Source organism: Euprymna scolopes, chromosome 25 (genome assembly GCF_053919585.1).
Source record: "Euprymna scolopes isolate OS-2025 chromosome 25, ASM5391958v1, whole genome shotgun sequence".
NCBI lineage: Eukaryota > Metazoa > Mollusca > Cephalopoda > Sepiida > Sepiolidae > Euprymna > Euprymna scolopes.
The window spans coordinates 74,706,388-74,731,646 of NC_136506.1; the positions used below are offsets into that span (position 1 = coordinate 74,706,388).

General features: G+C 32.2%; 1 protein-coding gene across 1 annotated transcript; it reads right to left on the reverse strand.

Moving 5' to 3' along the window:
• LOC145247437 (polyisoprenoid diphosphate/phosphate phosphohydrolase PLPP6-like) lies at positions 1-24,988 on the reverse strand. The gene is made up of 2 exons (XM_080109200.1): positions 24,515-24,988; positions 1-661 (listed from the first exon to the last, which is right to left on the reverse strand). The coding sequence occupies exons 1-2, from the start codon at positions 24,825-24,827 to the stop codon at positions 279-281; spliced, it is 696 nt and encodes a 231-aa protein (XP_079965326.1). The 5' UTR covers positions 24,828-24,988; the 3' UTR covers positions 1-278.
• Positions 24,989-25,259: the final 271 nt, after the last annotated feature.

Here is a 25,259-nt window from a genome sequence, read left to right on the forward strand (position 1 = left end):
TGAAACTTGGTGGACAAGTCAAGCATAGACTTAAATTTATTCGTACCAAATATGGTTTGATCACAGAAAGGATTGTGATATTTATTAATGATTAGCACATTTTTTTGTGGGTGGTGGGGTGGGGTGTCAATCTGTACTTTCATTTCTCTGTTAGTAATTTTATATTAATTATTTGAGTTTAATCAAGTCAAAAAAATAAATAAATAAATATTAATTTTAAAAAAAAATTGTAAAACTTGTTAGTCCATAAAAAAAAATTAAATCTAAACAAATTTCGATTATAAAAAGCGTCCAAAGACTGGTTGTAGAATTCTGACACAGGTTCCTTCAGAAAGCCAAACAAGTACAAGGCAGTAGTATTCGATAGTTCCAATAACGCAACCCATGATGACATCGGAGAGATGGTGTCGACCTAATAATAGCCGAGAGATGCATACCAATACTGACCAAATAGCAATGATCAACATGGGTTTCGAGTTGGAAACAAACACACGGTCAGCAAAGAAGAGGGTCAAGAGAGTGGCACGAGTCGCATGGCCTGAGGGAAACGAATACTGATCCATTGGAACTGTAGCAATCATGTCCATGTCATTTAATGAAGGTCTCGGCCGACGTATGACACATTTGAGAAAGCCCACAATGATCAAATCGGCTACCAGTCCTGAAAGGAAAGATAAATAGTTGTAAGAAAGTTGTTATTGAATACAAAGTTAAAAAAAATTAAATATTGGAAACCTGAAACAAATGTGACAATTACAAATTTTTCTTTTTTTTTTTGGAAATTGCTCTAGACAAGGTATGAAGCCACTTGATGTAAGGAGCTAAAAAAACAAAACAAAAAAAAACTTCAAGGTAAAAAAAAAAAAAAAAAAAAAAGACAGCGAACAATAAGTGTAAGATAGAAAAATTCTAACCCAGAAAACAGCAATTCTCACTCCTCTGTCAGAAACGTTGCTCAGGGAGTGTGAGGATTAAAGGACAAAATAAGGGAAGTGAAATGTAATTAAATGAAAGTCAAATTAAATTTTTAGAGCGGCTCTAAAGATTTTGTTTACAACAATAATTATAATTGAGATTAGTGTACACCCTCTGCTAAAAAATGACAAAAAAAAAACAAAAAAAATTTACTGTCAATGTTCACACTAATATTCATATGAAACTAGCAGGACCTGTGGAAATTCCACAGTGGCCTCTTTCACATGTAATATATTGATGTTGACATTCTGTGGATGTTCAGCGTAAATGGAGATGCCCTGATATTATTGTAGCTCTTTTGTTAAAACTGAAAAAGTATTTATCCAAGCTAACAGTGACACTCGACATAGCCCGGTTGTAAAATATGCTTAAATATATCTTAATTCTTGCAGATTTCGCGTATATACTTTACATATAGTCAATTTTCTATCGATTCTTATATATTATAAAGTTGTGATTTCAAAAATAAAAAATATATATCCATATGATTTGGGTGCATCAGCTTGAATCGAAACCAAAACTTATAAAGAATATATATATATATATATATATATATATATATATATATATATATAACTTGAGCTCCTTCAGCTATAATCGAAATCAAAACTTGTGAAGAATTCTTGGTAAAATAATTTATTACAAAAAATGGAAGTACATAACAATTTAACGACCTGGATGTAAGCGTGACAAAGAAAATAACACAGACCCTATCGTATTAATATATAGATCATAGAATTATGTCAGTAATTTTTCATATAAAAAGGTACAATAGTAATAACTCCCACATTTTAAACTTTCAACTATATGTTGCTAACGAACTTATGCAAGTGCCAATGATGTTTTCATTTAGCTAATAACTTGCCTTTTTTTCAGGTACCCTCATCAAGCAATATGGTTTGGACTGATGTACATCATGCTTTTACTGGAGAAATGTTTTTGAAGAATGGTGAATCTGTAACTGCAGCGCAGAGAGCTTTCCGAGTTTATTACAAATTAGGATAGCATGATGTTCCAGAGAGAAAATCAATACAGCTATGGGTTGCAAATTTCAGAACTACAGGTTCGGCATATAAAAGAAGGCCACTTGGAAGGCCTTGAAGCGCTCAATTAGTATTTGAGCTGTGAGATTTTCTCTTACTCAGTCTCCTATACGTTCAGCTCGCAAACAAGCTTTGGCCTTGGGATTGTCTGATCAAACAGTCAGAAAAATTTAACACACAAATATGCAGTTCCATGCATACAGATTAATAGTTGCTCAGAAACACATTCCTGATGAACCGCCCCCTTAAGTAAACACTTCATTAAAATCTCCACACTAACATACTGTACTTGCAATAACCCTTATCCCTGAGTGGCTTCTGGGCCTTGATAAGTGGTGACCACCGTGTAACAAAAAAAAAAAAAAAAAAAAAAAACTGCACGAGCGTGATGGGGAAGATCACATGTTAAAATGTGGTAGATATTTCTGCCGTACCCCCCCCCCCCCCGTATTATAAATTGTGACTTATTGAATCACAACCATTAGCTATTAGATTGGTGTAAAATCTTTCGCAGATTTAAAATTTTATCTTGAAAATGAAAAACTGTATTCATAACAACAACCTTTGCTCTTTATAATCTGATTTCATCTGTCAACGAACTTATAAATCCCCTTGCTTGTAAAATTCTTTAAGTTTGGATGTGAAATATCAATCTAACTACGAGGGCCGTGCAATAAGTAATGCCTCTGACCCACTTCCAGTTGTCTGATCAAGCTGAAATTTTGATTTATATCTCTACGGGTTATGTGGCAAATTACAGCTCTGAACTAATTGTGATTTCTGTTTTACAGGTGTTTGAACCGAGTCAGGTGTGAAATGGAGCTTGTTGAATGTCAAACAGTGATCCGGTTTTTGTATTTGAAAGGACGCACAACACAGGAGACTTTTGATGAAATGAAAGAAACTTATGATGATAATGCCCCATCATATGACCTTGTAAAACACTGGCTTTGTAAATTCAAACATGACCAGAAGTCTGTGGAAACAGCTCCCAGACTTGGTCCCCCCCCCCTCTCCTTCTGCCATTGATGAGGCATCTGTCCATCAAGTTGAGGCTGCCATTTTGGAAGATCGGTGAATTACTATTCGCCAAATAGCCCAAGATGTCAAGATTAGTACAGGGCCTGTGAAAACAATCATTCATGACCATTTGCACATGCATAAGGTGTTTGCCAGATGGATTGCCAGGTTGCTCACACCATTCCAGAAGTGAGGACATATCGAGTGCTCGAGGATGAATTTGGAGATGTACCAAGAAGATGAGTCAAAGTTTTTCAAAAGACTGATTACACAGGATGAAACCTGGGTCCATCACTATGATCCAGAGATCAAAGCCCAGTCAATGCAGTGGAAACACTTGAACTCACCACCTCCAAAAAAGGCAAGGGTTCAGCCCTCCGCTGTTAAGGTCATGCTCACAGTCTTCTGGGACCAGGACGGAGTAGTGATGACAGATTTCCTGGCAAAGGGTACCACAATAACAGGAGCCTATTATGCTTCACTTTTGAGGAAATTAAGGGAAGCTATCAAAATCAAGAAGCGTGGCAAGATCAGCAAAGGTACCCTCCTCCTGCAGGACAACGCTCCGGTTCACAACTCGCATGTCGCCAGATCAGAAGCACGGGCGTGTGGTTATGAAAACCTGCCTCATCCTCCCTACTCTCCTGATCTTGCACCCTCTGACTTTCACCTCTTCCCAGATATGAAGTTGTTTTTGAAAGGAAAACGTTTCCCAGATGATGCAGCCTTGATTTCTGAAGTCATGTTGTGGTTGGAGGAGCAACCTGAGAATTTCTACAAAAACGGTCTCCAGAGCTGCATCAAACGATGGGAGAAATGCATAACTTTAGGTGGTTGCTATGTAGAGAAAGACTAATAACTGTGCCAAGTTTTGTTGCTCTACTCCTATGAGAAGTGGGTCAGAGGAATTACTTATTGCACGCCCCTCGTAGCATCTCTCATGTTAATCTAAGACCATCTAAATGGTTTTGTAATCCTCAAAATAAATGATATTCTGAGGGAGCTAGTGTTGAATAGTATTCTGAGCAAAGCTGGAATTATTGCTGGTCGTACACACACGCACATGGAACTGGGTGCACGCACGCAAATATTGTTGACAAGTCTTCAAAACAAGAAATGTCATCAAAAATCATAACATCGGAAGAATGTACAAAAGATTTGGAATTCAATAGTCTTCAAATGACCAAGTTTTCGAAAATGTAAACGACGACTTGGAATGGACTTTGATTTGACAATCATGAAGATGTGTCAATATAAACAAATGAATGTGGGTAAAACAGACAGAGAAGAAAAAGACAGCGGAGGAAACCGACGTGTGTCATCAGTTGTCAACAAGTCACTTGCCACTAAACATCTCTCTCTCCCTCCATAGCATACTGTGAAAGTATTCTGGAGAGAATAAATTGTCAATTTTTTATATACTCAAAATTGACAGCGTTTGTTATACACATTTGCCAAGCATTTTGGCACACGATTGAAGTAAACAATAGAACTACAGCGTAACGTAACACTAGGTAGGAGAATATGCAGGATAGAGTAAGATTTCCCAAATAAATGTTCCTAAGAAATGTTTGGTTAGTAATGTTGTGTGATAACTAGCATGGAAGAGGACTTCCCTCTCTGTTGACTAAAGATTGCTTTCAAGTCAACATGGTTGAGAATATTGCAGAAGAATGTGAATGATGCTTTAATAATCTGAAAGGAAAAAGTTTTGAATTAATCATGGTGATATGTTTAAGTAATAACAATATGCATAAAATAAATTACAATCGTTGAGTTGTAAGAAAAGAAAGATATGACTCCTTTTTTTTTAACAAGGAATGAAAACATTACTAAAGCAAAGGAACGCTATTAAAACAAAGGAATGCTATTAAAGCAAAGGAATGCTATTAAAACAAAGGAATGCTATTAAAACAAAGGAATGCTATTAAAACAAAGGAACGCTATTAAAACAAAGGAACGCTATTAAAACAAAGGAACTCTATTAAAACAAAGGAATGCTATTAAAACAAAGGAATGCTATTAAAACAAAGGAATGCTATTAAAAAAAAAGGAATGCTATTAAAACAAAGGAATGCTATTAAAACAAAGGAATTCTATTAAAACAAAGGAATTCTATTAAAACAAAGGAATTCTATTAAAACAAAGGAATGCTATTAAAACAAAGGAATGCTATTAAAACAAAGGAATTCTATTAAAACAAAGGAATGCTATTAAAGCAAAGGAATGCTATTAAAGCAAAGGAATGCTATTAAAACAAAGGAATGCTTAAAGAAAACTGCGATGCAACTACTTTTTTCCTACTAATTTATTTAATTAAAAAATAAATGCTATGGTTAAAAAAAAGAAAAAAAGATAGCTGTGATAACATTAATAACAAAGAATGAAATAAATAAAAGCAAATAAAAGCAAATAAAAAAGAAAAACAAAAAAGCAAACAAAACAGAGCATTAAAAAAGAGGTTAAACTACTTCCTATAAAAAATGTAAAGTCTTTTTTAAATATAATCTTTATCATTACAAAGAAGAAGGAAAATGTCACGATAATTGCAGAGGAATTGTAATTTTTATTAAACAAAACATTTTTTTTACAAAAGGGATGAAAACACAATTAGAAAAGAAAACTGGGACATTTTTTAATGTAACACTTTATAACATTAATAACAGAAAATGTAGTCATTGATGTTACAAAATAAAAGAAGGAAATTGAAAGAAAATGACATTTTTTCCTTCATTTAATTGAGAAGGGCTAAAGGGAGGCTTGTAAGATATATATTACAGCTTTTTTTTTTTTGTATAAAAAAGTAGTCGCAGTTTTGTTTTCAATTTTTTTTTTAAACCATATTTTTTAATAAAAAAAATGTAGCCTATAAAAGAAGTCATATCGCAATTTATTTAATAAAAGTTCCTTTTTTTTGTAATGTTTCCATTGTTTTTTTTTATAATTGCATTTTCTTTTTCCTCAAAGTCATGTTGGTTTTAGCGTCCGTAATTCTCATAGGGAAAAATGAATGAATTTTGAATAAAATGGAGTTAACTCCCTCAGTACAATAACGAATTCCAGAAGAGCACCTTTCATTGTGTAGTCGCTTGTGGATTGTATATTGCTTAGGCGATTTTCAGGACGGCACTTGTGAGGACGAGATCTTTTTCTTTTTACTTAAAATCGTTCCATTGATTATTAAACATCATAAATTATCTTGCAGATTATGCTTATTCTTGCTTAATCAATGCTAGATTAAGATTAATGACTCCATAAGCGCTGTGTAATAGTGTTTAAAATTAAAACTCGAAGAAAATGAAAATCATTTAAGAAAGGCTAAAGGGAGGTAATTTATACTTGCGTAAAATAGAGTTATTTCCCTTTGATTGAAACCTAAAATGGTTTGTCAGGAGTACAGGTTGAAAGCAATTACGGGAGAGGTAAACAGAATAGAGTGGAAAAATGAAGGAAAACTATTGGGGAACAATCGGTTGACATATTTACAAAAATGGTTAAACTGAAGAGAAGTCTTTCCAGTTTAGATCGGGGCCTTTCGAATCAGTTTGGATGGAGAGAAGTGTTAGGAAGTCCTGGTCGGATGTAGAGTGTTATTTGAACTTTTACAAACATTGTAAAGAATATATTTTTTAAGCTTTAAATAATTTTTCACGGTTTCCACTAAAGGAAACCGCTCAACAAAGAAGGATCCCAATTCAAAACGTAAAAACCACAGCCGACGACTCTTCAAGAAGTGTCGTGACGTAAATAATTATCCAGTGGAACTCTGAATAGTACAATTCCTGCTAGAATAAAGATTCACAACTTTCTCAGCTTCAATTTGATATGACACATGAATATAATCCTCAAACAGATGACTCCCTACAGTATGTTAAAGACACAAAAACAAACCCAGAATGAAAACGACGGGCGTTGTAAGCAGTTTTGTCTATAACTACATCTGCTGGACGAGTATAAATACAGCGTTTTTTTTTCAACAAGCAGTCAGTCGCGGCGAGGTTGGACCCGTCAGTGGCCCAACCCAACTCAGTAGCAGCAGTCATATCCACACAGAACGGTTTAGACTACCTCCTCGACAACGGCCGAACCCAGCAGCAACAGCGACCACTCACCGTCGACTTGCTCGATTTCCAGCAGCCCAGCATCTCAAGTCAGCATGTATGTCCTGTAGCCACTAGAGACGACCTCGTAGCTGTATCAGTTCAAACACCAGCTGGGCATCAATCCTCAGCCTAGGACTTCCTACCACCATTCAGTTTCTTTTTGGAAAATGAACAGATTTATATTTATTCGCAACAGTACATACTGCATTTGTCGTTTTTCATCTTTTTCTTGCTTGCAGCATCTTTTAGCTGTTGGGTCGATTGCCACCGATATTCGGCCCTGCAACAAATTTATTTTATTATCAATGTTTTAAAAAGTTTGTTTTTTTTTTACTATAATAAAAACATAAAACAATTTATTAGAAAAAAATACAAAATTTATTTTTTGAAATGAGATTAAAAAAAAAAACATTTTTAACAAGATTCTTTTTTTATGCGAGTTCTTTTTCTAATAAGATTATTTTTGAGTTAAAACAAGTCTTATATATTTTTTTATATAAAGTTTGATCATTGATGTTGAAAAATGATTGTACTTATGTCACCGTGCTATTTTTTTAAATAGTATTTTCAAGTTAAATTCAAGTTTCACAATATTTTTTAAAATCAAATTGGAAGGTGTAAGTACAGATTAGTTACAAAACATCCTCCCTTCTCCATGTTAAGAATGGTTTTCAAAATAATGCTATTTTTTCAGCACGGTAACATAAGTGCACAAGTACCAAAATGATTAATGATTTATGCTGATAAAAAAAGATTTTTATGATGCATATTTTTTATAAAATAAGTATATTTTCCAAATAAAGAGGTTTTATCTAAACTTTAAACTTTTTCCTTGACACTGTTCAAATAACACCCTACATCTAAACAGGGCTTTATAACACTTCTGGCCATCCATACTGATTCGAGAGGCCCAGATAAAAATTTGAAAGGCTTCTTTTCAGTTTAGCATCAATATTTTTTATTTTGGTCGAAATTGAACTAAGAACGAAATTTAAATATAATTTTCACTTAAAAATTATAAAATAAATAAATCTATCTATCTATATATATATATATATATATCTATATATATATATATATATATATAAGTGAAGTGTCTGTATACATTTCCCTATGCAATAACTGTCATTTTCAGTCTACAGACTCGAAATTTGATATACAGGGTACTGAGATTTGGGGAAATCTTTGTAATCCGTTTTCGGCCAGAAATTTGGCTGTTAAGGGGTCAAAGTGCAACGATTTGACTTTTGAGAACTCTACCAAACTCCTCCGCCAATTTTGGGTCTAAACACTTGAAATTTTAGATATAGGTTACTTGAACATGGATCTAACTTAATAACTTGATTTGCGCCCAAAAGAATAAATGTTAAGGGGTCATAATAGGGTCCAAATTTAAAAAAATTGACCGCTTTTTTTTTTTTTTTTTTCAACATACATCTCCAAACACCCGGACACGCCGGTCTGAAATGCTAGTAAATAATAAACATGCTTTTCCCTTATCCAAAGTCCAGGCTGCATACGAAATAAAATAAAAAGTTAAAAAAATTAACATTGTAAAAAATGTGTGTGCAAGACAACCATAAAGTTAATTTATATTAGGTACGTCAGTTTTTCTGATAAGTTTATGATCAGTTTTTTTCTTTTTGTATTTGAAAGATTAGTACTTGTACATTTTAGTCAAGACATTAAAAATGAAAATATCGAAAAAAAAGTTTAAATTGTATGTATCCGTTATAGAACGAAGTTCTCCGAAAAAAAAAAAAATCACTTAATTTCATCGAGTAGTTTTTTTTTTTTTTTTTTTTTTTACAGTGATAAAAACACTTTGTTATGATACCGAGCAAAATGTTCGATTTTTAGGAAGAAAAGCTAGTATTAAAGATGGGGAGAGGTGTCAGCGATTTAACTGGAGTTATCTCCCTTTGGCATTTCTAAATCCAACATGGCTGCCTTCAACGCGCTCTCATAAAAACGTGTTTTTCCGCTGTAAAAAAAACAAAACAAAAAAACTATTGATGAAATTAAGTGAAATTTTTTTTCAGAAAACTTCGTTCCATAACCGATACATACAATTTAAACTTTTTTCGATATTTTGATTTTTTAATGTCTTGACTAAACTGTACAAGTACCGAAGGATTAAAGCTTAAAGTTAATCACTGAAAAATGAAAACTAATTTTACACATGAAAAACAACGTTATCACGAAAAAATGTTTTCGCAGCATCTACGAAAACTCGAAAATTCAGCTCAATTTGAAAGTTAAATAAATCAATTGTAAACAAATCTCTTAAAAACATAAATATTTGTTTTCTGGAAGTAATTCAAAGATAATTAATAAAATAAAATCTTAAAATTGATAAAAAAAGAACAAAAAAAAGAAAACTTATTTTTACTATAAATATTACTTAAATTATCTCCCCAAGAGCGAAACTTTAATAATTAGAAACTGAACTTTGCACAATAAACGACAAAGCGACGAGCAGAATTTTCTATGGAAGCCCAAAATGTCAAAAAGTCCAATAGGAGTTAATCTGAAGAATAAGTAATGACGTCAATATTTTTTTCTTATAATTTGAAACAAAACTTTTATTAAGTGTTGTGTAAATCTTTATTTTTTGGGTACAAGCTGCATTTATTAGAAGAGCAAAAAAAAAAAAAAAAAAAAAAAAAAAAAATGGGAAGGGACAACAAATGGCAAACTAAGTTATTCTTCTACCTTCTAGTTTTTTTTTGTGTTTTAACTTATTTTAAAATATTTTTTTTAATTTAAAACCATAAGTAGTGCAAAGCCTGAATAGTTAGAATGAAAAAAAAAAAAAAAAAAATGGTAGTTTCGTTAGAGCAATAGTAGAATCTCGATAATTGCTTAAAAACTGAAAATTAAACAAAAAATATAAAACATATTTTCACATGATTGGTGACATTTATTGGATATGTTTCTATCAGTATTTTGGGGTTTTTTTTTTCGATATTTAAGCGATTATCAAGGTTTCATTTATTTACTGTGCAATCATTCTTATCCTCATTTTTTTGCTTTGTCATCTAAATAATAAATTTCCTGATGAATTATTTCTATTTAAATAAAACTAAAATTGCATTTTAAGTGTTGAAAACTCAATTACGACCCTGGTGTCTAACTCTGTCCCGTGGGGAGACATAGTAAATAGGTACACTGACAACTTTATTAAAAAGCCAAAACAATTATTAATAATTAAATCAAATAGAATTCAAACTTGAAAAACATTGATTAATGCATAAGTGTGCAAAGTAAATTAATTATACTAACAATTTTTTTTTTTTTTTTTTTACATGGAGGTCACCACTTATCAAGGCCTGGAAGCCACTCGGGGATAAGAGTTAATGCGTGTACAGTAATCAATGGGATAGTGTCGTAGTAATTGTTAGTATTGGAGATTTGATAAAGTGTTATTACTTAAGAGGGCAGTTCATCAAGAATTTGTTTATGTTGGACTTGAAGACATCCAAGTTGTAGGCAGGTGGGAAACAGGCAAACGGAAGAGAGTTCTATAGGGATGCAGTTCTAAGAAAGAAGCTTTGTTCATGGAATCTACGTTTTGATTTAGGCACAGATAAAGAGTGGGGAAAATTATTGACAGTGGTTTTAGCTAGACAGGTGTTTATCGTGAAAGATTGGCGAGGGGAACCAGAGATTGGAGCTCAGACGAGCACTTTCCATGGAAATAACGATAAAACAAAGACAGGCTTGCAACATCTCTCTTCTGTGGGAGAGAGGTTGCAGGGAAGAGAAAGGGGCATCCCCACTAAGCCACAAAGTTTATTTTGAGCAGCTTGAAAAAAATTAAAACCATTATTTATTTAAATAAAATTCAAATTTGAAAGTAAATTATTAATTATTAATGAAAAACTTACCCACCCACTCCTTCAAATACAGAGTGCATCATGGGAAATGGATGTTTTTAAGGAAAACAAAACTGCGAATATTTCAACAAAAATTTTATAATGTACATAAAGACATTTACTAAACTGGAAGCGAAAAAGCATTCTAAAAACATCAGTTTCCCATGACTCAGCTTGTACAAACTTGCGTTTTTTCTGAATATCTGCCGTAAATTTTAATTGACGGAGTTGCAGATTTCTCTGAAGTGATGCCAAGTGCTAAGTAAGTATATAGTGAAGTGCGTGCAAATCCCGTTCGTTTTTTTTTTTTTTTTTTTTTTTTTTAACAACGCAATCCATCTGTACTTCTTCAAATTAATCGTTACTTGAATTTATTCCATTTTTTTTTTTAGTTATTTTTTTAGTGATCTTAGTCCTGAATGTTTTCATTTTTTTTTTTATTTTCAAGATTATAGAAATAGTTTCTTACACTGATATGTACATGTTAATCTGTGCAAGGAAAGTTATTAGAATATTAGTTAAAATTTACACGAAAACTGTTACCATTAAAACATGAAATATTTTTTGCAATCAATCTCTACTCAATATAAAAGGCACTTTGTGTGTGCGTAAGTTCGTTCCCTATGGACTCCCCAGATGGCTAGAAATCTCACACAAATATACTTTATGTGTCTGGGAGTGTTTTGAGATAGGTTTTGTGTCGGAATGCCTCTGATAAGTATCAAAAATCGTTAATCGGAAAATCTGACTAAAGTTAACACCCTATAAAGCCTAAGATCACAAGTGCATTTGAGAAGTGTTATCACCGAACAAGCAGAAAGGACCAACATATAGAATCAACAGTAGGTTGTTTGATAAGACAGAGGTGCATTTGAAATGAATGTTTCTGTTTTTTGAACACAATTGAACCATTATACTTGACTTTAGCATTTTAAACTTAATTGAAGCCATTATATAGAATTTTATGAAGTCAACAATAGGTTGTCTACAGCGCAATATAGACAACAATGTATTATGGATTAAGCCACTGCGGGAAGGAATGCAGAGTTTCCTTCTGGTGTACTGCAGTGGGTCCCCTGGCAATTTCATTAATTTCGATGACAATAAAAATATAGTGTGGAACATTCGTTGATCCTAATTCAATCCTGGTCAACGTTGGGTTCCCTGCTAGTATTGAATAAACGATGCTTAGCTCAGTGATAATATTAGTCTAAGAAATTAATTTTTCTTCAAGTTATACTGATTTCATTCAGATAGACTTTAGGGGCATTTCTTGTTAATGCTGCTGAAATTTAAAAAAAAAAAAAAAATTTTTTTTTAATTGTTGACATCTACAATACTTTATTTTCATAAAAAAAACAAAAAAAAACAGTAAAAATATATTGTTTTTTTTTAGTAGTTAAAACTAAAACTTTAGTAAAAGGTGTTTTTGTTTAAACATTTTTAATCCACAAGGGTTCGATTCTCAGTGTAGGTGATACTCAAAATACACTTCTGAATTAAGCTTTCTACTCCGTCATGACCGATGAAACGAGAACAACCTACCCTCAGTGAATTAAACAGAGTTACATTCAAAATTCTGCATAGACCACTTTTTCTAAAGAAAAATGTCCACGGAAAGCCTAAATTTTGGCACTTAAAATTCTCATAACTTTTGAACTACTGATGGTATTTGCATCATTCAAACGGTTTTAAGCATCTTTTACATAGCTCTTTTCATGCAAGTTGATAAAATAATTATCTATAAAAAAAAAATTTAAAAAAAATCAACTTGTAATGCTAAGACAATTACTATTTTTCTGGATACTGCCAGAAAGCCTCCTTTTTGTCCTTGTTTTAGGGTAGCTGTTTTCCCTCCTCCCACATTAAAAATTACCTTGTGTCACATTTGCTTTCGTGGGGAAGCAAATAAATACCTCAACAGAAAAGTTTTTTTTAAATATGAATGAATAGCAACACAAAAAAGAATTTATAAGAGTATAGATAGTGTAGTTTCACCAACCTTTCACTAACAAAATATGCTCTTTCGTCAGATTTTTGCTTGGCTGGAATGATTAGATATCATTGTTAAAGAACTACATGCAATACGTAGTTAAAACAAAACAGTGAAGTTTAATGAAATATTCAAATATCTATGCATCTCATATAGAAACCAAGAAAGGAAGTCCTTTTATTTTTGAGAACTTTGAAGTAAAATGAAAAAAAAGAAAAAAAAAAAAAATCGGACACACACGAACGTTTGCTCACCCAAAACATTAAACTTTTCAAACAAACACGTACTCAGACAAAATAAAACACAGCTGCATGGGGAAAGCAATACACTGAAAACTTTGCAAACAACTGCACTTCAAACATGCAGACAAATGGTGCCGACACAAACTGGAGACAATATTGGAAAATGAAAACCACAAAATCTTATTTTACTTTTTGGAAGCCTTTGAGATGAAGCTTCATAATTTGTGTATTCATTTTTTATTTGTTTTGCAGACTTTTCTCCTCATTTTCATAGTTGCTGTTTCACTATGTTTCGGCCAACTCATCATCGGGAACTTGTGCCACAGTGGTTAGAGGCATTTAGTTTCTATTGTTCCAGGTGAGCATTGTCTGAAGATAGCGGTTTCAATCCTATCTAAAGCAGGCCAGTCGACCAAAACATGGTGAAACAACAACTATGGAAGGCAGTAATTATTAGTGATAAAGTTACAAGACTCAGCATTTCTATCCCGTTGCGGGTAATCACCTGAAGAAGGCCAGAGGATGAGTTGGCCGAAATGTAGTGCAACAACAACAACTATGAAGATGAGGATAACAGTCAGAAAAAAAAAAAAAAAAAAAAATGAATACACAAGAAGGAAAGAAACAGTCAAACTAGATTTTGCTGTTTCAGCAGTCCATAGGGTGAAGCTTAAAGAAATAAAAAAAACAAAACAAAAAAAAACAAAACAAAAAAAACAAAACAAAAAAAACAAAACAAATACACAGAACTTTCCAGAGAAATGAAAAGAATACTGGAGCATGAAGAAAATCAATATAATACCAATAATTGTAGGAGCACTAGGAACAGTCCCAAACTTGCACATATATAAATACTAGCCAAGCTACCCAACCTCGCTTGGGTCAAAAGTGCAACATACCTCTATTAAAATTTCTATTTCTTCCTCTTTCCAGTTTTCTCCCTCCCCCCCATCTCCCCATATTCTTTTGTGCCCAGTCCATTCCTTATTAGACACACACACACACACACACACACACACACACACACACACACAATACATTATAGATTCCTCAATGACTGAGTTGGCGTAAGGGAGTTAATAGCTTGATTAAGAAATTACTTAATTTTAATTGGTACATCAAATGGACGGAAAAAAGCCCCCCCCCCCAAATAAAAAGATATCAAAGGAGTCGGAGTTTTACCATCCGATTCTACAACCCTGATACGTTGTCTGGTCATTTTAGTTTGCCTTGTCTTGGCTGCGGCTATTTTACTCTTGCAGTTATTTCTAGCTTCTTAAAACTTTTATCTATTTGTACAAGGTGACCAAAAAGTCACTATGTCATTGTACCATTAATGGTTTTTTTTTTGTTTCTCTATTTCAAATATTTTACAGATAATATGTTGGAAATGAATTATGGATATGTATAGCATTGAACAACGGCACAAACGGTGAGAGACACCATGGAACTTCTCAGGCAATGCTTTGATGACAACATTATCTCTTGCTATGGCAATGTCAAAGTTGAAGTGGTAATGCTCTAGTTGAAGTGAACAATTGGAGAGAGTGGAGCTTGCTATAATACTTCTGTGTTGGAACATGTGCTTCAATGCCTACTTTGCACCATTCAGTTGTCTCACTGGCACACTGTTCCGTAGGAAGAGAAAACAGGAATCTTTGGAGCATCTCTGATGACTTCCCGATCAGTTTTTTTTAAGCACCTTGTCATTTTGAGCAACAGCTCCTCGACTTGGAGTCTAAAAATAAGGGTCATGCCTAACAATATCACACAGTGATCGGCATCCCCTAGTGGAATATGAGCGTTTGTCACACAATGCTCGGTTACTGTAGTTAGGAATAGATCTAGAAAAGAAATTTGCTGATTGTCATAATCTGGGAGGCGGACCAGGAAAGGTGTAAGGAAATGAGCTAGAGAGAAACTATGTGCGCTGCTCCTAATTGCAGCTGTGTAATTCGTGAAATGAACCCAACTACTGTTGTGGACATTAAAATCCCTAAATACATGTACCTGGGTGTTAATATCTAAGGAGAGTGCTGCATCTATACTGTCAGAGACATAGTCGATTAGCACACAATCCTCGGTCAAAGGAGGACGTATAGGAAATATAAGTATCTAATACAGTGTTGCAGATTAATCTAAAGCAAATAAAGGCCTGGTCATCTAATTCTATACTTTAATCTCGTTAAGGGAAGTGTGTTATGAATATAAACTCCATGCATATATCCGTAAGAGTACTTATGGCAGAGAGGAAGGTATCCAGTCATGTTAAAACAGAGGGAGTTGAAAAGTGTAGGTTGGTTTCACTTAATGATAGGATATCTGGGGAGTTTATAAGGAGAAAAGATCCAATATTGTTTAGATTAATCCAAAGCCCATAGATATTTGTAAATGCAAGTCTTAAGGGAGGAGGCGAATTGGTTTTGTTGCTGTGGGTGTTTTTGCTTTGGATGATATTTCATTTGATTATTTAAGTTTGGGGGTAGAATAGCAAAGTGGATCCGTTTGATGCCCAATGTGTGAACACAAGTAGATTAGCCGAGTCTTTATCTAGCTAGTTGTGGCCTCAAAAAAATCCAACTGGAGATAATTGCAAGGTCACTTTCCATGCACATGATGTTACAACTATCCTAATATTATATAACTGATGATAAAGCGGCTACTCTAGTGCTACCTAAGAGTTAGTGCTTTTGTACTGTTAGTCAGAAACAGCAGTCAAACTATCAAACCAGTAACCTCAAACTGTCAGACAAGAGCAGTGCAGACGAGTCACATGAACAGGAAAGGCAAGTAAGCGTAAACAAGTTGCTCAGTTTAAGAGAGAAGAGTAAGAAAGAAATGGGGAACAGCATTCATTGTCCTAGTGAGAAAACAAGGTCAAGCACTGGATGTCTCTGATGAGTCTCTGATTGTACCACTGTGCTTGGCTAATAGAAAAAAGAAGGAGTGTGAAAGTCAAGTGATAAGCAGACTCTACTTACTCCTTAGGCAATTTAGGTTTGCAAACCAAACAATTTGCTCAAGTCATCAGTTCAATGGTTTAAATCTGTTTTAGTATTATAAAAATATATTATTTATTAAATATTTATTAATTTCTTTTATATTTATTAGAAAAATAGGTAAATTTTCAGATTTCGTAAAGAGGTAAAATTAAACCTCAGTTTACGGCATAAGGGTGGCTGGATGAAGCAGCTGACGTGTGTTATAGGAGGTATTACCCTACACCCAAAAAGAATATTCCAGGAAGATCAGATAGAGAGTCTGGTCTAAAAAATAAAATTATGAAGTCAGTTGAAAAAGGGCTGACTTGGAAAAAAAAGTTTCGTTTTTGTTTTATGGTGTCCGATCTTTCTTAGCCAAGAGGTTATATAGAAAACAAAAATATACTAAAATTTAAAAATGTGTGCATTTTTTTTTTTTTTTTTAAAAATGAGAGGAAAAGGATGTTACATGATAAAAGGGCTGTCCCCTTTTCATGCAAGTAAAAAAAAATAAGGAATTAGTTAAATATAAATATGAAATAGAATAGTCAAGGATTCGAACTTGCGAAGCTAGATTTGGAATTGAGAATTGCAATCATAAGTTAAAATAAGCACAGAATGTTATTATAAATGGAATGTCCAGTAAATTGTTGATTCTGTTAAAATATTTAATAAATACAAATTTGGCTAGAAACTATTCACATTCTTAGAAAGAATGCATAATAAAATATGGGTTACAGAATCAGACAAGTAGGTTAAATTCCTTTGTAAAATAACAAAGAGAATGGGAAATTTCCTGGTCGTCAGAAATGGTTTCAAAACGTGCAAATCGCGCATGTTGGAAACACATGAGTTGTAGTCACATTGACCAAACATACGTGCGATTTCTCAATATAGGAAAGAGTTCAAAGATAGTTAGAGGGAGTTAGATCAGTCAGATCAGAGAAGCAGAGATGTTCAGACCGATTCTCAGTTCGAGTCAAGGCACCCTCTAGGAAGCGAGAAGTTTTTAGAAATAACCATGTAAAACTTTGAATCCCTGAAATACAGAATGATTTCCGACCGGTCGAAGAATAAATGATCTTCATGTTTTTTTTTATAACTGTCGTCTTTCTGTGTTCATCATTACAACGAGAAAGGCAACGTGTTTATATTATATGTACAACTGTTAAACATAAATGTCAAACGCACGCTCAGTCTATCTATCAAGATATTAAAAAATCTCTTCTAGTTGAATTACAGGCTTGGTGATCTTGTAGTAACATATACACTGTCTATTATATATATACAGAACTGTCTCTCTCTTTATATGTATTCTGTCTCTCATATATATATACAGAACTGTCTCTCTCTTTATATGTATTCTGTCTCTCATATATATACAGAACTGTCTCTCTCTTTATATGTATTCTGTCTCTCATATATATACAGAACTGTCTCTCTCTTTATATGTATTCTGTCTCTCATATATATACAGAACTGTCTCTCTCTTTATATGTATTCTGTCTCATATATATACAGAACTGTCTCTCTCTTTATATGTATTCTGTCTCTCATATATATACAGAACTGTCTCTCTCTTTATATGTATTCTGTCTCTCATATATATACAGAACTGTCTCTTTATATGTATTCTGTCTCATATATATACAGAACTGTCTCTCTCTTTATATGTATTCTGTCTCTCATATATATACAGAACTGTCTCTCTCTTTATATGTATTCTGTCTCTCATATATATACAGAATTGTCTCTATCTTTATATGTATTCTGTGGTTCATATATATACAGAACTGTCTCTCCCTTTATATGTATTCTGTCTCTCATATATATACAGAACTGTCTCTCTTTTTATATGTATTCTGTCTCTCTCTTTATATGTATTCTGTCTCTCATATATATACAGAACTGTCTCTCTCTTTATATGTATTCTGTCTCTTATATATATACAGAACTGTCTCTCTCTTTATATGTATTTTGTCTCTCATATATATACAGAACTGTCTCTCTCTTTATATGTATTATGTCTCTCATATATATACATAACTGTCTCTCTCTTTATATGTATTCTGTCTCTCATATATATACAGAACTGTCTCTCTCTTTATATGTATTCTGTCTCTCATATATATACAAAATTGTCTCTCTCTTTATATGTATTCTTTCTCTCATATATATACAAAATTGTCTCTCTCTTTATATGTATTCTGTCTCTCATATATATATACAGAACTGTCTCTCTCTTTATATGTATTCTGTCTCTCATATATATATACAGAACTGTCTCTCTCTTTATATGTATTCTGTCTCTCATATATATATACAGAACTGTCTCTCTCTTTATATGTATTCTTTCTCTCATATATATACAAAATTGTCTCTCTCTTTATATGTATTCTGTCTCTCATATATATACAGAACTGTCTCTCTCTTTATATGTATTCTGTCTCTCATATATATATACAGAACTGTCTCTCTCTTTATATGTATTCTGTCTCTCATATATATATACAGAACTGTCTCTCTCTTTATATGTATTCTGTCTCTCATATGTATATACAAAATTGTCTCTCTCTTTATATGTATTCTGTCTCTCATATATATATACAGAACTGTCTCTCTCTTTATATGTATTCTGTCTCTCATATATATACAGAACTGTCTCTCTCTTTATATGTATTCTGTCTCTCATATATATACATAACTGTCTCTCTCTTTATATGTATTCTGTCTCTCATATATATACAGAACTGTCTCTCTCTTTATATGTATTCTTTCTCTCATATATATACAAAATTGTCTCTCTCTTTATATGTATTCTGTCTCTCATATATATACAGAACTGTCTCTCTCTTTATATGTATTCTGTCTCATATATATATACAGAACTGTCTCTCTCTTTATATGTATTCTGTCTCTCATATATATATACAGAACTGTCTCTCTCTTTATATGTATTCTGTCTCTCATATGTATATACAAAATTGTCTCTCTCTTTATATGTATTCTGTCTCTCATATATATATACAGAACTGTCTCTCTCTTTATATGTATTCTTTCTCTCATATATATACAAAATTGTCTCTCTCTTTATATGTATTCTGTCTCTCATATATATACAGAACTGTCTCTCTCTTTATATGTATTCTGTCTCTCATATATATACAGAACTGTCTCTCTCTTTATATGTATTCTGTCTCTCATATAAATATACAGAACTGTCTCTCTCTTTATATGTATTCTTTCTCTCATATATATACAAAATTGTCTCTCTCTTTATATGTATTCTGTCTCTCATATATATACAGAACTGTCTCTCTCTTTATATGTATTCTGTCTCTTATATATATACAGAACTGTCTCTCTCTTTATATGTATTTTGCCTCTCATATATATACAGAACTGTCTCTCTCTTTATATGTATTCTGTCTCTCATATATATACAGAACTGTCTCTCTCTTTATATGTATTATGTCTCTCATATATATATACAGAACTGTCTCTCTCTTTATATGTATTCTGTCTCTTATATATATACAAAATTGTCTCTCTCTTTATATGTATTATGTCTCTCATATATATATACAGAACTGTCTCTCTCTTTATATGTATTCTTTCTCTCATATATATACAAAATTGTCTCTCTCTTTATATGTATTCTGTCTCTCATATATATATACAGAACTGTCTCTCTCTTTATATGTATTCTTTCTCTCATATATATACAAAATTGTCTCTCTCTTTATATGTATTCTGTCTCTCATATATATACAGAACTGTCTCTCTCTTTATATGTATTCTGTCTCTCATATATATACAGAACTGTCTCTCTCTTTATATGTATTATGTCTCTCATATATATACAGAACTGTCTCTCTCTTTATATGTATTCTGTCTCTTATATATATACAGAACTGTTTCTCTCTTTATATGTATTGTCTCTCTCTTTATATGTATTTTGCCTCTCATATATATACAGAATTGTCTCTCTCTTTATATGTATTATGTCTCTCATATATATACAGAACTGTCTCTCTCTTTATATGTATTCTGTCTCTCATATATATGCAGAACTGTCTCTCTCTTTATATGTATTATGTCTCTCATATATATACAGAACTGTCTCTCTCTTTATATGTATTATGTCTCTCATATATATACAGAACTGTCTCTCTCTTTATATGTATTCTGTCTCTTATATATATACAGAACTGTCTCTCTCTTTATATGTATTATGTCTCTCATATATATATATACAGAACTGTCTCTCTCTTTATATGTATTGTCTTTCTCTTTATATGTATTCTGTCTCTCATATATATATACAGAACTGTCTCTCTCTTTATATGTATTCTTTCTCTCATATATATACAGAACTGTCTCTCTCTTTATATGTATTCTTTCTCTCATATATATACAGAACTGTCTCTCTCTTTATATGTATTGTCTCTCTCTTTATATGTATTATTTCTCTCATATATATACAGAACTGTCTTTCTCTTTATATGTATTCTGTCTCTCATATATATATACAGAACTGTCTCTCTCTTTATATGTATTGTCTTTCTCTTTATATGTATTCTGTCTCTCATATATATACAGAACTGTCTTTCTCTTTATATGTATTCTGTCTCTCATATATATATACAGAACTGTCTCTCTCTTTATATGTATTGTCTTTCTCTTTATATGTATTCTGTCTCTCATATATATACAGAACTGTCTTTATCTTTATATGTATTCTGTCTCTCATATATATATACAGAACTGTCTCTCTCTTTATATGTATTGTCTTTCTCTTTATATGTATTCTGTCTCTCATATATATACAGAACTGTCTTTATCTTTATATGTATTCTGTCTCTCATATATATATACAGAACTGTCTCTCTCTTTATATGTATTGTCTTTCTCTTTATATGTATTCTGTCTCTCATATATATACAGAACTGTCTTTCTCTTTATATGTATTCTGTCTCTCATATATATATACAGAACTGTCTCTCTCTTTATATGTATTCTGTCTCTCATATATATACAGAACTGTCTTTCTCTTTATATGTATTCTGTCTCTCATATATATATATACAGAACTGTCTCTCTCTTTATATGTATTGTCTTTCTCTTTATATGTATTCTGTCTCTCATATATATACAGAACTGTCTTTCTCTTTATATGTATTCTGTCTCTCATATATATATACAGAACTGTCTCTCTCTTTATATGTATTGTCTTTCTCTTTATATGTATTCTGTCTCTCATATATATACAGAACTGTCTTTCTCTTTATATGTATTCTGTCTCTCATATATATATACAGAACTATCTCTCTCTTTATATGTATTCTGTCTCTCATATATATACAGAACTGTCTTTCTCTTTATATGTATTCTGTCTCTCATATATATATACAGAACTGTCTCTCTCTTTATATGTATTGTCTTTCTCTTTATATGTATTCTTTCTCTCATATATATACAAAATTGTCTCTCTCTTTATATGTATTCTGTCTCTCATATATATACAGAACTGTCTCTCTCTTTATATGTATTCTGTCTCTCATATATATACAGAACTGTCTCTCTCTTTATATGCATTCTGTCTCTCATATATATACAGAACTGTCTCTCTCTTTATATGAATTCTGTCCTTCATATATATACCGAACTGTCTCTCTCTTTATATGTATTCTGTCTCTCATATATATACAGAACTGTCTCTCTCTTTATATGTATTCTGTCTCTCATATATATACAGAACTGTCTCTCCCTTTATATGTATTCTGTCTCATATATATACAGAACTGTCTCTCTCTTTATATGTATTCTGTCTCTCATATATATACAGAACTGTCTCTCTCTTTATATGTATTCTGTCTCTCATATATATACAGAACTGTCTCTTTATATGTATTCTGTCTCATATATATACAGAACTGTCTCTCTCTTTATATGTATTATGTCTCTCATATATATACAGAACTGTCTCTCTCTTTATATGTATTATGTCTCTCATATATATACAGAACTGTCTCTCTCTTTATATGTATTCTGTCTCTCATATATATGCAGAACTGTCTCTCTCTTTATATGTATTATGTCTCTCATATATATACAGAACTGTCTCTCTCTTTATATGTATTATGTCTCTCATATATATACAGAACTGTCTCTCTCTTTATATGTATTATGTCTCTCATATATATACAGAACTGTCTCTCTCTTTATATGTATTCTGTCTCTCTCTTTATATGTATTTTGCCTCTCATATATATATACAGAACTGTCTCTCTCTTTATATGTATTATGTCTCTCATATATATACAGAACTGTCTTTCTCTTTATATGTATTCTGTCTCTCATATATATATACAGAACTGTCTCTCTCTTTATATGTATTCTTTCTCTCATATATATACAAAATTGTCTCTCTCTTTATATGTATTCTGTCTCTCATATATATACAGAACTGTCTCTCTCTTTATATGCATTCTGTCTCTCATATATATACAGAACTGTCTCTCTCTTTATATGCATTCTGTCTCTCATATATATACAGAACTGTCTCTCTCTTTATATGAATTCTGTCTCTCATATATATACCGAACTGTCTCTCTCTTTATATGTATTCTGTCTCTCATATATATACAGAACTGTCTCTCTCTTTATATGTATTCTGTCTCTTATATATATACAGAACTGTCTCTCCCTTTATATGTATTCTGTCTCATATATATACAGAACTGTCTCTCTCTTTATATGTATTCTGTCTCTCATATATATACAGAACTGTCTCTCTCTTTATATGTATTCTGTCTCTCATATATATATACAGAACTGTCTCTTTATATGTATTCTGTCTCATATATATACAGAACTGTCTCTCTCTTTATATGTATTATGTCTCTCATATATATACAGAACTGTCTCTCTCTTTATATGTATTCTGTCTCTCATATATATGCAGAACTGTCTCTCTCTTTATATGTATTGTCTCTCATATATATACAGAACTGTCTCTCTCTTTATATGTATTCTGTCTCATATATATACAGATGTATTCTGTCTCTCATATATATACAGAACTGTCTCTCTCTTTATATGTATTCCGTCTCTCATATATATACAGAACTGTCTCTCTCTTTATATGTATTCTATCTCTCATATATATATACAGAATTCTCTCTCTCTTTATATGTATTCTGTCTCTCATATATATACAGAACTGTCTCCCTCTTTATATATACCCTGTTTATGTCGCCAATAGTCTATCCCCACAAACATGAACTTAAGACATATGAACAACACATGAACACTCCTAAGCCTGTCTCGATCACTGTAAGACTCTCACAAACATGAACAACAACAAATATAGAAGTCGTCATCTTAATAAGAACAACGTAATATACTCTCATATTTGGTACCTTCTAAAATGATACCACCCATTACATAACAGGGTGTTTTGTGATTATGTTTTCACCTAACAATTTAATAAACAAAACTTAACATAAAACTCGAATTTAATTTGAAAATATGTTTAAAAACATAGGTGCAAGGTGCATCATCACTGCATACTGCATAAGCACTCAATGTTTTTATTTGTTTTTTTAATATACCACTTCGAAAATAGAATACAATGTTTTTTTTCTGTATTATTTTGTTATCCAATAATTTATTTGGCACCTATGCATGACAAAGGCGAATGCTTGCGTTTTAGTTTCAAGAACCGGAACCGCCGACAGATCTCGCTTGTCGGGGTCGATAAGTCTTCCTTTACTTAAAGTTAGTTCAAACTAAAATTATATTTTTATACAATCTTTCTGTACAAAATAAATAAATATTCTAAAACCGCTATAAAGGGGTTGTATTAATGTATTACTATACACAGATTCGAAAAAGTTTTCAAAAAACAAATATTTTTCGAGTTGAATAAACATTTTACATTATATAAAAACACTAAAAAATTATCCAGTTAGGTAGAAAAGTAACTTATCTTGCTTTTGATAACATTTATTTGTTTGTTTGTTTTTTTACCACTTTTTCGAATCTACAAACCCATTGATTAAAATATTTTTAAGCAATAATACTTTTGGTGTAACTAAAAATAATAACAAAGTTTTAAAAAACATGGCTACTAACGAAATGAAATTAAAACAGGAACTCCAGTCTGGTAAGCGGAACAATCTTACACTAATAAGCAATTTTCCATTGACACCGGTTACGGTAGCCCATGCTTCTGTTATGCCTATAAGCGATATAAAAGAGTTAGTTGATCTTACCAAATATAAGATTAAACACGATCTGCGCGTGATGGAGTTTGTGCGTACAGAGAAGAGTCGTCATGCTTCCGACGATCCACAGTAATCCGTGGCAGGAGATTTCCATTGCAATCATCAACGGCCGGAGTACGGCGAGGGGGGAATCGGAACGGGCACAGAGGGCCAACTGGTTCCAACAGCACGAGGGAACATCTTTTTTCGTTTTCACCTTTTGGGGGTCAGTTTGGGATCCATTTTGGGGGTTCACCTCATTTGATTCCGTCGTTTCCTTGTTGCCCTCGTGAACATTTCTCTTCCTCGTTGATGTAGACATTTTTTTTTTTTTTTACTCTCCAACTTTTCAGGCGGATGAAAGAAGATAAAAACACGGCTGTTTCTTTTTCTAAACTTATATAAATAAAAATATATATCGATTAATTAACTGAAATAAAAACTGTTAACTTTAACTGAGTGTTGATGTTGTTGGTGGAAGTTTACGGTGTAAAACGTGACATTTAATGAAAAACGATGGGGAAATCCCCTTTCTGTTGCATTCTGGGAAGTAGTTTCTAATGCAATGCATTATGGGAACATTCATTTGTATGGAAACCTCTTATCGACATAATTTTCTTTCTTTTCTTTTTTTTTTTAAATCTTGTTTTGTATTATTTTTTTACCCTGCTTTTTTTTATTATAATTTTATTTAACCCGTTTTTTTTTGTATTATTTTTATCCTGCTTTATAATTTTTAAAAAATTATATATTT